The following is a 17,076-nucleotide window of genomic DNA, read 5'->3' as shown; positions in this document are numbered from 1 at the left end:
GAGAAACGTCTACACCCTCATCGCCAATAGTTACATCTGATTCTTTCGAAACTAAAATTCAAAAATTTGCCCCTATGCTGAGACTACTCATACAAACTTTTGAGGACAACAAAAGTAATAGTGAATGAAACTCATTTACTCTCTAAAGAACACACTTTTTTTTCACTACGAGGATTCATTAGTGAGAAGAAAATAGAAATAAATACATAGAAATAGAAACCTGAGCATTCCCAGGCAAAGAACTAAAGGAGAAGTAGCCTCATCTACGACAAAGCCGTCAAAAGGCATTACCCCCTCCCTCCCACCACTAATAGAATCTGAACCTAGGTCTTGACATAGGGTCAATCCCAAGTTCCTCAGCAATGTGGCTTGGAAATTGAACCATATAACCTGAAATCCATGATTTTGTAGCATTTTTCGCCAAGTAGTCAGCAATAGGATTTGCCTCTCTATAGCCTTGCGTGATCTTCCACGGAATGGATCTCAAAAAATGGTTAGAGGAATGTCCAATCTGGAAAAAAGAATACTTGCATGGCTCTTGTGCTAGACATAGGAGTGCGCAAAATTACTTCCCAACCTCTTCTGAAACCAAAAATTACATCTGTATTTATCCTTATGCATACACTCTCATTGGGAGAAAGTTCTCTGTTCGGGAGTGTGGCCTATGCCAACACTCCCATAAGTATATCTCTCTCTCCTCTCCATTTGAAAAGACACCTCTGCCCCCATGTTTTGATGAGGAGAGAGATAGACACATGGGAGTGCTGGCGTGGGCCACACTCCTGGACAAATAACTACTTCCCATATATATATGACAAGACTCGTACATGGGAGATTCTCCCATCAAGCCTGTCTTTATATGGGGCAGGGGGTTTTGGTCATTTCAGATGGGCATAAATGCCCATTCAACTGTACTCCATGTAGACCATGCATGAAAACTATTGCCTATACCCTTATTGAATTGCTTAAGTTGAGTCATAAACCCCAAGCTAAAATTAAAATTACCCACCTGTCCTGCTTTTAAAGTGCTCAAAAGAAGGAACCAAAGGTTAAAAAAAAGAGGTTAAAAAAAATCTGTTGTAACCACCATAGTGAAAATCTGTTTGTAACCACCAACAACTTCTACATATATATATATATATATATATATGTGTGTGTGTGTGTGTGTGTGTGTGTGTGAGAGAGAAAGAGAGAGAGAATGGTTTGTAACCAACGTGGTTACAACAGATTTTGTAACCAAATTTTCTAATCTTTGATTATGATTCTTTCCCACCCAGAGAGAGAGAGCATTAACATGTTTAAGGTAAAGTTCTATGGCCCCGGTTCAGTAGAGAATTGCAGTGGACAAAAGATTCTTACACGTTTTAGAAAGAAAACAAATACTTACTATTTTCATTTAAGAAAGTATGCCCCACTCAGGCTTTATCAAGTAAAATGATTAGTTGTATCTCTATATGTATTTTCAAAATGAAAGGAACATAAAACAACTCTAAATCAATGACAATATATGATTCTTTCACACCCTTATATAAGTATGTGTCGCAGCAGCTGTGATCCACACCTTGACAATTCAACAATGGCTAACTTCTTTGCTTCTTCATTTTCTTCCTTCCTACTGGTTCTTATTGTTGCAGTATCCATTCGTTGTGATGCCGCCGTCGGAGAAGATAGAAAGGCAAGCAAACTCTGAACTCCTCTATTATCATCCTCACATGTTTCTGTCAAATGGTCTATAAAATCTAAATGTACATGCATGTTTGTTATGTGTTAATGGTTCTTAAGTTGACCTAATTGATTGGAAATTAACTTTTTTAAATCGTTATGATATGGGTAATTTACATATAAACATAGATATAGAGGTTTTGATTAGATTATTTAGGTAATTTGTTTCTTCTTGTAAGGTGTGTTTTTATTTTTTTATTTTTTTATTTTTTTTATTTTTTTTTTTTTTCTGCTGATGACAATACCGAAGGTTTATTGATATATTTTTTCTGATCTTTGAAAAAAATAGATATAGAGGACTTTTCATTGTCATCGCCAAGGATTTATGTCCCAACCCAACGGACAATCCGAATTACTTGGCCTTATCTATGATGAGAGATTAGTGGTATCATATAGTATTAGCTAGATTAATTGGTCCCAGCTTATCTTGATTAACTCAAATGATGCAGCTAATACACTTTTCATATGTAAATCCATATTCATGGCTCTATTAAGGTATTGATCATATATGCTAATATTGTTGATGCATGCAGGTCCATATTGTGTATATGGGTGCACTTTCTGAAGGTGAATATTCACTTAAATCTCAGCACCTTAGCATGCTGGAAGAAGTTCTCAAGGATAAGTAATAATCATATATTTTATCATTCCAATAGATCTTGATTTTCTTATTATTTTATGAATGTAAGACATAATTTTCATACAAAGCACTACTTTGTCTTATTGCTGGAAAATCTGTCCAAGACAATATTATTAAGGGGAAATTGCCTAGATCTACAAGATAAGGAAAAATTAATCGCAAAATAATTATGTTTGGTTTTTTTTTAATACTTAATTGTCTTAAAAATCCATGCTATGTGTTCTGTAATTTTTGTACAAAAGATTGTTGCCTGATCACGTGGCTTCTAAACTAACATGGGGCCAATGAACGTGCATACAAGGGCATCATCATGCCCATTAAATTTATTTATACGCTCCTGTGTCTGGGTAAACTCAACGTGACCAGGCAGCGTTTTTTTTCCCGACTTAATGAAACTCCGGTCTCCTTCCTCCCTCATTTGTTTTCCCGTTCTTCTTCTTCTTCTTCTGCAATAGAGGCCCGTCCATTCCCGTGGTTTTGGATATGCTGGAATGTGGAGTTGGGGAGACGAACATGCTGACACAGAAAAAAGTCAATAAATAGATGGCAGAGACAGAAATGCGGAGTAAGTAACAAAGGCTGAGAGCCTGAGACTCTGTGAAATGGAAAGAGCGTAAAGCAACATCAATTCAGTTGCAGAGGCTTCAAAAGCTCTTTTGCGAACTTAGCAGCTTTACTGATCTGGCACCAAAAGTAAAGGAATAGAGTAAAATGAAACAGCAGCTGGAAACAAAGAGTTCGAAGAACAGAGGCAGAGGTATAGAGCTGAGAATAGAGTGAGTGAGAGACGATGCATAGTGAAGTAGTAGAAAGTTTAAAGGAGAGGCATTTAAAGTAATGGAAAAGGATTGAAATGAAAATGGTGAAAAAGAAAGAGAGAATGCCATCTTTTTATTTCATCTTCTTTGCTAGTAGTGTTTCTTCATGTTTTTTTTCCTGAATTCATTTTCAAGTTTTCAGCTGCTACTGTAATAGTAGTTGTTGTGTATGAAATGTTTGATAAAATGCCTGAGGCATTCTAGACTAAAAAAATGCATTTTAGCTAAATATGTAAACAAACAATGTTCTCATTCTCAGCCAAGAATGCATTCTGCGTTCTGAGAATGGGAATGCATACCTAACACAGCTTATATTTCTAATGAGACAAATCTTCTTTGATTTAAGTACTGTAATCCGATTCTCACCAAAAAAAAAAAAACTGTAATTCAAGAGTAAATGTGTCACAGTGAGTTCATGCTAGCAAAACCCTTTCCATAATCCTATATTGAACCTTTAAAGAGTCTCATGGATAATTCTTGAAGGTCGGGTAGCCAAGGCCTTTTATCCCGAGCAAGAACCAGTTTCTTCTTGATGAATGGTACACCTCTATCCAAAGATCCTAGAATTGGAAGTTTCCACAGCAGAGAATGTATTGTCTTGGCTGTGAGCCTCTTTATTATCCTAAATTCAGGTTTTTTTTTCTTTTTTTTTTTAGAACTTTGTAGAAACCAGGCAAGCCACTGGAGGCATTAACATTAGTGTATATATATAAAATGGGTAATGCCCAGTATAATCACAGTTTGTTACAATGAGACTGCTTCAATGATGCTTTTGCCCTCTTGGGGGAATGTCGACTTGATACAATATAGACAATATATTGTAACAGTTATATTAGTATCATAATGATTTTGTCTTATATTTAATAATATTTTGTCTTTTATGGATCATATAAGATGATTACAACTTTATATAACAATGGTTGGTTATATTGAGATTAACTCATCCAAAAAATACCAGATTCTTACCAATTATATCACTCTCTTTGTGCAGCTCTATAACCGACAACTTTGTGCGAAGCTATCATAGAAGTTTCAATGGATTTGCAGCAAAGCTCAATGAACAAGAAAGAAAAAAGCTTGCCAGTTAGTAGCCCAATATTTTTAATTTCTAAACTATGTTTCAGTTTTACAACAATATATGATCATATTATCTTTGGTGTCATGTCAGGCAAGGAAGGTGTAGTATCTGTTTTCCCTAGTAGAACTCTCCAACTACAAACAACTAGGTCCTGGGACTTCATTGGTTTGTCCAATGCTGTGAAAAGAATACCCAGTGTTGAGAGTGATCTGATTGTTGGTGTTATTGATAGTGGAATATGGCCAGAATCTGAAAGTTTTAGTGACAAAGGATTTGGCCCTCCTCCAAGGAAATGGAAGGGTGTTTGTAATGGCGGAAAGTTGAATTTTACATGCAACAAGTAATTTCTCTTGGCCTGATAATTCATTATTTTTTGTATTGATTATAATATCATCTCTAGAACAATGAAAACCTTCAGTACTGTACTCAACAATTATAGATTATCTCAACAATTTTCCATTAATCTTTTACAGCAAGATCATTGGTGCTCGATTTTACTCCAATACAAGTAGTTCAGTGAGGGATACAGAAGGACATGGGACACATACTGCCTCCACAATTGCCGGTAATGTAGTATCTAATGTGGGGTTTTATGGATTGGCCCAAGGGAATGCAAGGGGAGGAGTACCATCAGCAAGAATTGCAGCTTACAAAGTTTGTGATTCACAAGGTTGCTCTGAAAGTGCTATCCTTGCTGGTTTTGATGATGCCATTGCAGATGGAGTAGATATTATCTCAATTTCGATCGGAGCCACTCATATCATTGATTTCGATTCAGATTCCATATCAATTGGGGCATTTCATGCCATGCAGAATGGCATCCTCACATCACAATCTGCAGGAAATTATGGTCCAAGCAATATGACAACAAGAAGTCTTGCACCTTGGATACTATCTGTTGCCGCAAGCAGTACTGACCGCCACATCATTGATAAGGTTGTTCTAGGGGATGGAAAGGTCATCAAGGTAAGAAGCATTATATATGCAGTCCTGATTATCACACACACCCAGCCTTATAGGCAGCAACCAAAACACACACTTAGACATTACCGCGGACATCTGGGCTGCAACATGGGTACTTGCACACAAGCACACACATAGGTAGCAGCACACTCACATAAACAAATAAACATATTCAAGCACTCACACAGGTCCACACACATACACGCCCAACATGGGAGGGAGATGAGGTGGCTTCTTTTCCTTATTTTTCTTTAAAGAGGGGAGGGGAAGAAGGTGATTATGTTAATACCAATTAAGTATGATTTTTTATTGACAGGGTAATTCCGTTAATTCTTATACCGTGAATGGAAAAAAGCAACCTTTGGTATATGGAAAAGATGCTTCAGTAAGAACATGTTCTCCAGACTATGCACGGTAATGAAGTCATTCCCCCTTGGATTACTACTAGCTTCAAGCTTCTTACATGACAAATTACAAGTGAAGACTGGCTTTTGTGTTTCAGAGCTTGTGCAAATGGCTGCTTAGATAGTAAATTGGTGAAGGGAAAGATTGTGCTGTGTGAACAGGCAAGTCTAGGAGAAGAAGCGTTACGAGCTAATGCTGTAGGGACAGTGATGTCAGCTGACAGATATGATGACGTTTCTTTTATATATCCTTTACCTGCAACACAGTTAAGCAAACAAGCTGGAGAGCAGGTCAAATCTTACATAAATTCCACCAAGTAAGTTCGAAATAGTTGTTTAGCTTCAAGTGATCAATATATTAGTGTTTCATGATGCTGAAGGAGCTGAGAGTCTCCTGACCCCAGTCCATCAACCTGAGGATGTCCTAAATGAAAGACAGCATGTCCTTAATTGATTTTGTTCTGTTCTAAGTTGGTCTTATGTTAGCCTTGAGATATTTTGCATTGTAGAGGGCTAGTATTTTATTTTCTTTCATCAAATAGTAGATTATTTTGTTATCGTCTACATAAGTATAGTTACTCTATAGAAGGATGGCATGGCAATAGTGTGCAGATTATCTTGTGCTTCATACATATAGTCATGATGTATCTTAAATGGTCAACACTTCAGTCATTGGATAGGAGAATTTGATTCTTTTGTGGCTATTTGAACGACTAAAGTGTTGACCATTCAAGATACATAATTATATATATAAAAGTCCTTTTTTTTTGGGTTACTAAAATATAGGCAAGAGATCGCTGCCTGGTAGCGTAGCCCGTACACCAGCGCAGGGGCATCATCATGGATGGGATTTTTTATTTTATGGGGATAGGGTGGTTATTCCATACACTCCTATGTCTGGGTGTAGGAAACACGCGACCAGACAGCATTCTTTTTCTCTTAAAATAAAATTAATAAAGCCAAGAAAACTCCCTCCCCCTCCCCCCCCCCCCCCCCAAAAAAAAAAAAGAAATAAAAAAAGAAGGAAACAAGGACAAAGCCAACCCAAAGCAGTCAACTGAGAGGACTGATCAAAGAACAATACCCCAGCTATGTTTTAATGAAACAGCTCTGTTTTTATTGCTTCTCCATGTGCATTATATCCTTGAGAATGAACTCAATGTTCTGTAGGTAGTTCATAGTAATTAAGTTGCATCATATACTTACCAATGGTTACATCATCATCTTATTTCATTGGTCAAATTTTTGGGGCTTCTATATTGATATTATGTTAGTTTAACGTGTCTTTGTACTGCTTTTAAACTCCAGTGCATGATAGGCTAAGCCAATTTTAATGGGTTATCATTCAGTGTTTCAAACTTTTTAATCTACAGAAACCCTACAGCAAATATCTTGAAGAGTGAGGCTGTAATTGATTCAACTGCCCCTACAGTTGCTTCATTCTCTTCCCGTGGACCAAATGGCATTACACCAGATATTCTCAAGGTCTCTCTCTCTCTCTCTAAAAAAAAATTTCCTTCATTCATTTGCACTTTCTTTCTTTTCACATGGTGTTCTGAAAAATTATTACAGCCAGATATAAGCGCCCCAGGGGTATATATCTTGGCTGCATTTTCACCTTTTGCTTCACCATCTGGTAGTATTATGGATAAAAGAAGAGTGAAGTTCAGTATATTATCTGGGACCTCCATGGCCTGCCCTCATGCTACCGGTGCTGCTGCATATGTTAAATCTTTTCACCCCGATTGGTCACCTTCTGCCATCAAATCTTCACTCATGACCACTGGTAATGCCCTAGCTCCTTCAATATTTGATTGTTATTTGCTTTTGTACTTGTCTATATATATATACTCTTGATACCAATTCATTTTAATCCAATTTTGCTTTTTCCTCTTTTTAATCTATAGCTTGGCGGATGAACTCCACTAGGAACCCAGATGCTGAGTTTGCCTACGGTGCTGGCAATATCGATCCTGTGAAAGCTATAAATCCTGGTCTAGTATACGAAATCCTTAAAGATGACTATATCAAATTTCTCTGCAATATAGGCTGGGATACCAAGAGGGTTAGAATTGTATCAGGAGGTAACAGCAGTTGTCAAGAAGGCACTAAAGGAACGGCATTGGATCTCAATTATCCATCAATGACAGCATATATTCAACAAGATAAGCCTAGTTTTGTTAGTAAATTTACAAGGACAGTTAAGAATGTTGGCTCAGCAAACTCCACATACAAGGCATCAGTCACTTCCCATTCTGAGATTAAAATCAGTGTTATGCCTAGTGTTCTGTCTTTCACATCATTGAACGAGGTTAAATCATTTGTTGTCACTGTTTCGGGAAGTAAATTCCCACCATTGTCTATGGCATCTGCTTCACTGGAGTGGTCTGATGGCACTCATACTGTGAGAAGTCCAATTGTTGTGCACTCGTTTTCTGGTGCTTCTAAATAGTCATTCGTATCATGTTCCGATATATGATATATAGAAGCAAATAAATCAGTTCAAATGAAAAGTAGAATGTTCTTTGGATATTAAAAGTCAATATATATATATATCAATTCAAGTTGCTCCTGAATTTATTTTTTGCAAATTTCAGTTTACTCATCATTCTGATGACTTTACATTTATATAATAACCAGTATATTGGTTTCTTGAACTATCAATGATTTGGAGTTGCAAAACGGATAGTTACAATGATTTGGCGATTTGGGCCACATCAGCAAACATATATAGTTTGGTTTTCACCTCAGTACATATCATTACCAATTCCGGAGGAAGAATAAGGAGTTCCATCTAATAAGCGATTGGCAGGAGTACTCATGTTTGGTTGTTTGTTTCCCAATATACAGGAAAAATTACCCGTTTTAAATGCGTTTAAAACATGTTTCCATGTTTTTTGGCATTTTTTAAGACCTTGAACTTGTTGAACTTTTTTTGGTAAAAGATCATTTGTATTAAAGAAGAAAAGATAGTGAAGTGTACAAAGACAAGGCTCAAAGGAGCCAACTCACAACTACAAACTAGCTAGGAAAGACTCTTACCACCTACGGCATTGCCATCAATGGCATACCCTAACCCGATACATAAAGAAAGTACTACTAGATCGTCTTGCACAGAGGGGGGCAAGAAAACATGAACAGAGAAATCCAAGAATTTCTGCCATTGGGTTGGCCTCTCTAAAACAATGTGACACCTTCCGATCAGTAAACGATAGATAAGGTTGAAGGGCTGACCAATTCTGCCTCACAAACCATGGGACAAGATTCCTAGAAGCCAGTATTGAAACTGACGTTTAGTCACACTCAATCTAAAGTATTTGAATATCTAGATTTCGAGCACGCTCCAAGCCAAGGATAAGAGCCCAAAACTCTACTTCAAACTAAAGTTTGTCTTACCCTCCAAAAAATGCCTAAAGGAGAACACCCCTTACTCTATCATCACAAAGTATTCCATCAATGAGACTAAGTGTGGGAAGGATCAGAGCCCAAAACTCTACTTCAAGATTGAACCGCCCAAATGAAAGCATAGCCCAATTAATAAATCTCCAAATACACAAGGGCCCTGCGAGACTAAGTATGGGTGGCAAGCAAGGGCAAAGGGTAACAACACATTGGTCAAAGGATTGCATGGAAAATGTTGAGTCAAACCAAGGATATTGTGGTAACCTCACTCTAGTCATGGGATAAGACCGTAAATGTGGGAGACAATGGTATCCAATAGGGGTGTCAACGGGCTCGGCTGGGCTAGGCTTGCCCTAAACCCTAGCCCAACCCTTTGAGCCTTAACCTACCCAAGCCCAACCCGAACTTGCCACGGTCAAGCATACCCTCAACCCAACCCGATCCTGGAAGGACTTTCTTATTCTGAATTTGAAAATTTTTAGTAAAATTATTTACCATTTTTTGAAAAAAAAAATCATTTTATTCATTTTAACCACCTATACCAGCTTGAGGTCTGAGAGCACACTACCTAAGGCAAGGGGGACACTATGAACTATAATGAGGGGACCACTTTCATACTTTAGATATATTCCGAGCTCATCATTGTCTAAGGCCACTCGGGGGTTGATATACATAAAATATACATATACAGGTGTCAATAGAATTGCAAGATCGAAAGATCTTCTCTAACATTATACGACCATTTGGGTCCCCGTCATCAATGCATCTACATCATACCTTCTCGTCTCTTCCAAGACTGTTCAAGAAAATCGACCTAACTCTGACGGCTATGACAGCTCACCATCCACTCAATCAGATCGTAGGACGAATCGACCCAAACTATGTAAGGAATAATGTCTAACAGAGGTAGGTAGAACAACATTTATTACTCTTACCGCATTCATCTCACTTTTATGGTCCAAATCTAGCGGCAACAGGGGTTACAAAATGGAGTGTCTACACTGACGGATCCGTTTCATAATGATGGCCCAATTCCTTCTTTTGACCAGTCTTCCGCCACATGTCGATTGCCTGTTGAGGGGTTATTTTTATGTATATTAACTTTCATTAAAACAACATAAGTCCATCCAGTTCACTCCAGGCTTTACCAAGTAAAATGATGAGTGTATTTTCAAATGTGCTTCAAAATTTTGAAATTCTTTCTCACCCATATATAAATAAATATTGTGTCGCAGTGTCCCACACCTTAAGGATCCAACAATGACTAACTTCCTCACTTCTTCATTTTCTCCCTTCCTACTGGTTTTTATTGTTTCAGTATGCATTCGTTGTGGTGCCATTGGAGAAGATAGAAAGGCAAGTAATCTCTCAACTTTTCTATTATCATCGTTCTTTGCATGGTATTGATCATACATATATTGTTGATGCGTGCAGGTCCATATTGTGTACATGGGTGCTCTTTCTAAAGGTGGATATTCACTTACATCACAACACCTTAGCATTTTGGAAGAAGTTCTCAAGGATAGGTAATAATCTTATATTTTATCATGGCAAAAGATTTTGTGTGCACAGCCGCGCACCATGCACAGTCAAGCACCTTCCCCTTTTATCAATCCAATAGATCTTTCCAGCTTCTTGTTATTTTATGACTGTAAGATATAATGAACTTTCGCTTATTGCTGGAAAATCTGACCACGACAATATTAGTAAGTTGAAATTACCTTAGATCTATGAGATAAGAAAATTAATTACAAATAGATTTGATTTTTTTTAACAATTGTTTTGTAATTAATTTTTTTTCGGCAAGAGATTGCTGCCTGGTCATGTGGCCTGCACTAGTGCGGGGCCAATGAGAGTGCAAACAGGGGTTTTTAATTTCAAGGGGCGGGGTAATAATTTCACGCGCTCCTGTGCTTAGGGCAGGCCCAACGCGACCAGGGAGCAATCTTTTTCCTAAAACCATAGAATTATTTAACCCTTCTATTTTTTATATTGATGAAACATGCCACTAAAACCATGTACTAGGAAATTTTTTTATTGACATCAATAGACATGGCCCTGACTCCTACGGGATTCAAGAGCAGAGGATTCCCTTTCCTTTAATTCCCCTTGAAACCAAACATAATTATAATGATCTTTTGTTTTATATGGACCATTTGGGATTTTTACAACTCTATATGAACCATGGTTGGTTACACTGAGATTAACCAGCCTATTTCAAAATTACCCAACTCTTACAATTATATCACCCTCTTTGTGCAGTTCTACAGCCGACAACTTTGTGCAAAGCTATCAAAGAAGTTTCAATGGATTTGCAGCAAAGCTCAATGAACAAGAGAGAAAAAAGCTTGCCAGTTAGTAACACAATTATATCTTTAATTTTCTAAATTATGTTTCAGCTGTAAAAATATATATATGATCATAATATCTTTGTTGTCATGTCAGGCAAGGAAGGTGTAGTATCTGTTTTCCCAAGTAAAACTCTTCAACTACAAACAACTAGGTCCTGGGACTTTGTTGGTTTGTCCAATGCTGTCCAAACAATACCCAGTGTTGAGAGTGATCTGATTGTTGGTGTTATTGACAGCGGAATATCGCCAGAATCTGAAAGTTTTAGTGACAAAGGATTTGGCCCTCCTCCTAAGAAATGGAAGGGTGTTTGTAATACCGGCATGTTGACTTTTAAATGCAACAAGTAATTCTCTTGGCCTGATATATAGTTCTTTCTTTTCTTTTTTTTGGTTCTTTTTTAGAACAAGGAAAACCTTCAGTACTGTACTCAACAATTTTCCATTATTCTTTTACAGCAAGATAATTGGTGCTCGATTTTACCCCAATGTAAGTAAATCAGTGAAGGACTCTGTCGGACATGGAACACACACTGCCTCCACAGTTGCCGGTAACTTAGTATCAAATGTGGGGTTTTACGGATTGGCCCAAGGGAATGCAAGGGGAGGTGTACCATCAGCAAGAATTGCAGTTTACAAAGTCTGCAATACAGAAGATTGCTCTGAGAGTGATATCCTTGCTGGTTTTGATGATGCCATTGCGGATGGAGTAGATATCATCTCACTTTCAGTGTCATCGAATGGAATCCGTGATTTCGATTCAGATTCCATAGCAATTGGGTCATTTCATGCGATGCAAAACGGCATCCTCACATCACATGCTGCAGGAAATAAGGGTCCAAGAAGGCAGACAATAACAAGTCTTGCACCTTGGTTACTATCTGTTGCCGCAAGCAATACCGACCGCCACATCATTGATAAGGTTGTTCTAGGGGATGGAAAGGTCGTTATGGTAAGCAGGCCTGATCAGTCTTTTTCTTTTTCTTTTTATTTTCTTTGATGGGGTTAGGGGGGGATCTAGCTCTCCTCCAGCCGTGGCGGTAGCTGGAGGGTCCAGCCCAGCAAAAACACCCAAAAACAGGGGGTGTTTTGTCATTTCAAAGGGGTCCCAGTTGGGCCCACCTGTGAAGTGTCTAAAACCACCCTTGTTTTGCTAGGCTGGACCCTCCACCTCCAGCAAAAACACCCAAAAACAAAGGGGTGTTTTGTCATTTCAAAGGGGTCCTAGTTGGGTCCCACCTGTGAAATGTCTAAAACCACCCTTGTTTTGCTGGGCTGGACCCTCCAGCTCCTGCCATGACTGGAAGAGAGCCAAATTTGGGGGGGAGGGGGAGGAAGAAGGTCATTGATTGCCTTATTACTTAGGGTACTATATATATAGCACCAATTTAAGTATAATTTTTTGTTTGTCAGGGTAATTCCATTAATTCTTTTACTTTGAATGGAACAAATCATTCTTTGGTATATGGAAAAGATGCTTCAGTAGAAACATGTGATCCAGACAGTGCACGGTAATGAAGTTACTCTCCCTAGCTTAATTGGATTACTACTATCAGTTCTATCTTCTTACATGACAAATTAAAAGTGAAGATTGGCTTTTGTGTTTCAGAGTTTGTGCAGATGAATGCTTAGATAGTGAATTGGTGAAGGGAAAGATTGTGCTTTGTGATCAGTTAAGTTTAGGAGATGAAGCATTGCGAGCTGGTGCTGTAGGGACAATAATGTCAGTTGATGGACATGATGACTCTTCTATTATATATCCTTTACCTGCAATACATTTAAACAATCAAACTGGAGAACAGGTCAAGTCTTACATAAATTCCACCAAGTAAGTTCAAAATAGTCATTGAGCTTCAAATGATCAATATAGCCTTGCCAAGCCGTTACTTGGAAGTATTATTCTTCTTTCTTTTAATTGATTTTTCTTTTTCCTATTTCCAAGTTGGTCTTATGTGAAGCAGGCCTAGAATTGTAATTGATTATTTATTTTCTTTTATGAGTAATTGGGCGTAGTTTTAAGATTCCTAATTATTTTAGATTTTTATTTAATTGATAGGTTAGCCGAAGCCCATGGGTATTTAATTAATGTAGATTCCCGAGGTAAAATCAGATTATTATCCTCTCCAATTCCTAAAGCTCGGCAATGCGGCAATGCTAGGTGGAGGTGCCGACACCTGGCAGGTTGGTCATCCAACGATCCGACCTTGATATAGTCAATGAGCTCGGACTGTTGGATGGCTGAGCTGGCACGTGTCAGCATCTCCACCTAGCATTACCGCACTGCCAAGCTTTAGGGAATTGGAGAGGATAATTTTCCGGTAGAATCTTCCAAGGTGAATGAAGTTCCAAGAGCTGTAGCCTCCCAAAAGAGTGGAAGACGTAGTTAAAGGGAAAATTATCTCCTTCAGTTCCCTGCCAAGCATAGTTCCCCCAATGCCTATAATAAGAGGGGGTGGACCCTAATCGGGCAGGGATAATCTTTGTACTGCTTTTAAACTCAAGTACCTGATAGGCTAAGCCAATTTCAAACTTTTTTATCTACAGAAACCCTACAGCAAACATCTTGAAGAGTGAAGCTATAAATGATTCATCTGCCCCAACAATTGTTTCATTCTCTTCCCGTGGACCAAATAGCATTACACCAGATATTCTCAAGGTCTCTCTCTCTGTCTGTAAAAAAAGTTCTCCCTTCATTCATTTGGTTTTTCTTTCTATTCACATGTTGTTCTCAAAAAATATTACAGCCAGATATAAGCGCCCCAGGAGTAGATATCTTGGCTGCATTTTCAACCTTTGCTTCACCGTCAAACAGTATCAAGGATACAAGATCAGTGAAGTTCAGTATATTATCTGGGACCTCCATGGCCTGCCCTCATGTTACTGGTGCTGCTGCTTATGTTAAATCTTTTCACCCCGATTGGTCGCCTTCTGCCATCAAATCTGCACTCATGACCACTGGTAATGCCCTAGCTCCTTCAATATTTGATTGTTATTATTTGCCTTTGTGTGTGAAAAAATTATTTCTAAACATCTATTGACATACTTCTCTCTCTCTCTCTCTCTCTCTCTCTCTCTCTCTCTCTCTATATATATATATATATATATATATATATATATATATATATATATATATTACTCTTGATACCACTTCATTTTAATCCAATTTTTACTTCTTTTTTTTTTTTGTATCTATAGCTTGGCAGATGAACGCCACTAGGAACCCAGATGCTGAGTTCGCTTACGGTGCTGGTAATATCGATCCAGTGAAAGCTACAAATCCCGGTTTGGTATACGAAATCCTAAGAGACGACTATATCAAATTCCTCTGCAATATAGGCTGGGATACCCAGAGGGTTGGAATTGTATCAGGAGGTAACAGCAGTTGTCAAGAAGGCACTAAAGGAACAGCATTGGATCTCAATTATCCATCAATGACAGCTTATCTTCAACAAGATAAGCCTTTTGTTATTAATTTTACAAGGACAGTTAAGAATGTTGGCTCAGCAAACTCCACATACAAGGCATCAGTCACTTCCCATTCTGAGATTAAAATCAGTGTTATGCCTCGTGTTCTATCTTTCACATCATTGAACCAGGTTAAATCATTTGTTGTCACTGTTTCGGGAAGTAAATTCCCACCATTGTCTATGACATCTGTTTCACTGGAGTGGTCAGATGGCACTCATACTGTGAGAAGTCCGATCGTTGTGCACTCATTTTCTGGTTCTTCTAAATAGTCATGCGTATCATGTTCCGATTTATGATATATAGAAGCAAATAAATCAGTTCAAATGAAAAGTACAATGTTCTTTGGATATTAAAAGTCAATATATATATCAATTCAATTTGCTCCTGAATTTGTTTTTTGCAAATTTCAGTTTACTCACCATTCTGATGACTTTACATTTATATAATAACCAGTATATTGGTTTCTTCAACTATCAATGATTTGGAGTTGCAAAACGGATAGTTACAATGATTTAGAAATTTGGGCCACATCAGCAAACATATATTGCTTGGTTTTCACCTCATTACATATCATTACCAGTTTCGGAGGAAGAATAAAGAGTTCCAGCCCTGACTATTTTGGTCATTGAGTTGTGGAACTAACAAAGCCCAGGTTATAAAAAAACAAAGGTGTTTTGCGAAGAAAAGCTGTTTCCAAATTCGAACACATTACCACTTGGTCAGAATGAAATAACCTCGACTATTACACCAAGGCCCACTCTCTAAATATTATGGTAACCTCACTTCACTAATGGGGTAAGACCGTAAATGTGGGAGACAATGGAACCTAATAGGGGTGTCAACGGGGCGGGGTGGGCCAGGCTTGCCCTAAGCCCTAGCCCAACCCTTTGAGCCTTAACCTAAACCCAAGCCCAACCCGTCCTTGTTAGGGCCAAGCATACCCTCAACCTAGTCCGACCCAGATTGGCCCTGAATATCTTGGTCCATTGAGATGTGGAACTAACAAAGCCCATGATATAATAAAAAATAAATGGAGAAAAGTTGTTTCCAGATACGAACACATTACCACGTGGTCAGAATGTAACAACCTTGATCGTTGCACCAAGGCCCACTCTCTAAATTTTATATAAATATATATTATATAATACAAGGTCGGGTTGGCCCTGCTAGGGCCAAGAAAACTCTTAAACCGGCCTTATATTATACACAGGCCTGGCCCGGGGCCGGGTTTTTTTTTTTTACACCCCTAGTACACACGACAAGTTACTCTATTGGTTTGATGAAAGTTGGGTGTCAATTGGATGGTTCCCAGTATTCGGGACTGGTCTTTACCGATACCGGTACCAAAGGTGCCAATCCCATTTAGTTAATGGGACCAAACATAGGTCCCGGACCCGATTATCAACGAGACGGGACAATACGGATTCCTAAACAATTCTAAGCCTCGTACAAAAGGGGAGAAAAGCTTTAATGGTTTCTAATGAGATGGTTTCATTATAGTGTTGTGGATCTTTTCACTAGTATGAGATCTAAGCCATTCCTTACTTTTGAAAGCAACTTAGAATACGAAGCCGTGATGAATTAAATTTCATGGTTTACTTCTTCAATTTCCTTAAGATCACATATAATTTCTCAAAACGACGACTAATAATAAATAAAGGTGTAATAAACAAGTCCATATACAGTTTTAGTGCTATCACTAAACAAATTTATAAAAATACAACTGAAGGTCTATGATGTGTGCTCGGATATTGTTGAGAAAAAATAAATAAAAAAACAGAAGCCTTACCTCATCTCTTAGGGAGATAATAGGTGTTTCAGCTTCAAAGATGAAGCCTTGCATCCTGCCTTGGGTGAAGAAGCCTTACCTCATCTCTTGGGGAGATAATTTAGCAATTTCAAAGTCTATCTTTCTTCTATTCATTATCCATTATACATAAGATCGAGTTACAAGTAGTTAACTCAACCCACTACTAAGAGTAACTTCCCGCTAAGACTCAATAACTACTCACTCATCTTACGTACAATATTGAATAACTAATTATAAAATAATAATAAATTAACTATATAATATTCTCATACCCTAATTATAAAATAATAATAAAATAAACATATAATACTCTCATATCCGACTAACTATCTACAGATCCTATGCACGTAAGAGTCTATCAATTGAAACCTCCATAAGATAAAATATCACTCAAATACATCAAACTCTAGCCATAAACTTGAA

At 37.9% G+C, this 17,076-nt stretch overlaps 1 protein-coding gene across 2 annotated transcripts; it reads left to right on the top strand.

Moving 5' to 3' along the window:
- The first annotated feature begins 2,259 nt into the window (after positions 1–2,259).
- LOC122657600 (subtilisin-like protease SBT4.4) lies at positions 2,260–15,204 on the top strand. 2 transcript variants are annotated; one of them, XM_043852351.1, is made up of 10 exons: positions 2,260–2,347; positions 4,172–4,263; positions 4,349–4,598; positions 4,732–5,224; positions 5,538–5,635; positions 5,724–5,942; positions 6,999–7,110; positions 7,198–7,411; positions 7,533–7,790; positions 14,826–15,204. In XM_043852351.1, the coding sequence occupies exons 1-10, from the start codon at positions 2,271–2,273 to the stop codon at positions 15,110–15,112; spliced, it is 2,100 nt and encodes a 699-aa protein (XP_043708286.1). In that variant the 5' UTR covers positions 2,260–2,270; the 3' UTR covers positions 15,113–15,204. The 2 variants fall into 2 exon arrangements, with proteins under 2 accessions (XP_043708286.1, XP_043708285.1); XM_043852350.1 differs by lacking the exons at positions 2,260–2,347; positions 4,172–4,263; positions 4,349–4,598; ... (4 more) ...; positions 7,198–7,411; positions 7,533–7,790 and adding exons at positions 10,459–10,553; positions 11,290–11,381; positions 11,473–11,722; ... (3 more) ...; positions 13,920–14,031; positions 14,120–14,333 and having other exon boundaries at positions 14,571–15,204.
- Positions 15,205–17,076: the final 1,872 nt, after the last annotated feature.

This window comes from Telopea speciosissima, chromosome 4 (genome assembly GCF_018873765.1).
Source record: "Telopea speciosissima isolate NSW1024214 ecotype Mountain lineage chromosome 4, Tspe_v1, whole genome shotgun sequence".
Lineage (NCBI taxonomy): Eukaryota > Viridiplantae > Streptophyta > Magnoliopsida > Proteales > Proteaceae > Telopea > Telopea speciosissima.
Note: the sequence above shows the minus strand (reverse complement) of the source record. Positions and strands in the feature narration are given on the sequence as shown.

Excerpts from the sequence above, each read along its gene's own strand:
- LOC122657600 (XM_043852351.1), top strand. The coding sequence starts at position 2,271 with ATGGGTGCACTTTCTGAAGGTGAATATTCACTTAAATCTCAGCACCTT. Across the intron at positions 5,636-5,723 it reads TGTTCTCCAGACTATGCACG|AGCTTGTGCAAATGGCTGCT; the intron begins GTAATGAAGTCA and ends TTTGTGTTTCAG. Across the intron at positions 7,412-7,532 it reads ATCTTCACTCATGACCACTG|CTTGGCGGATGAACTCCACT; the intron begins GTAATGCCCTAG and ends TTTAATCTATAG.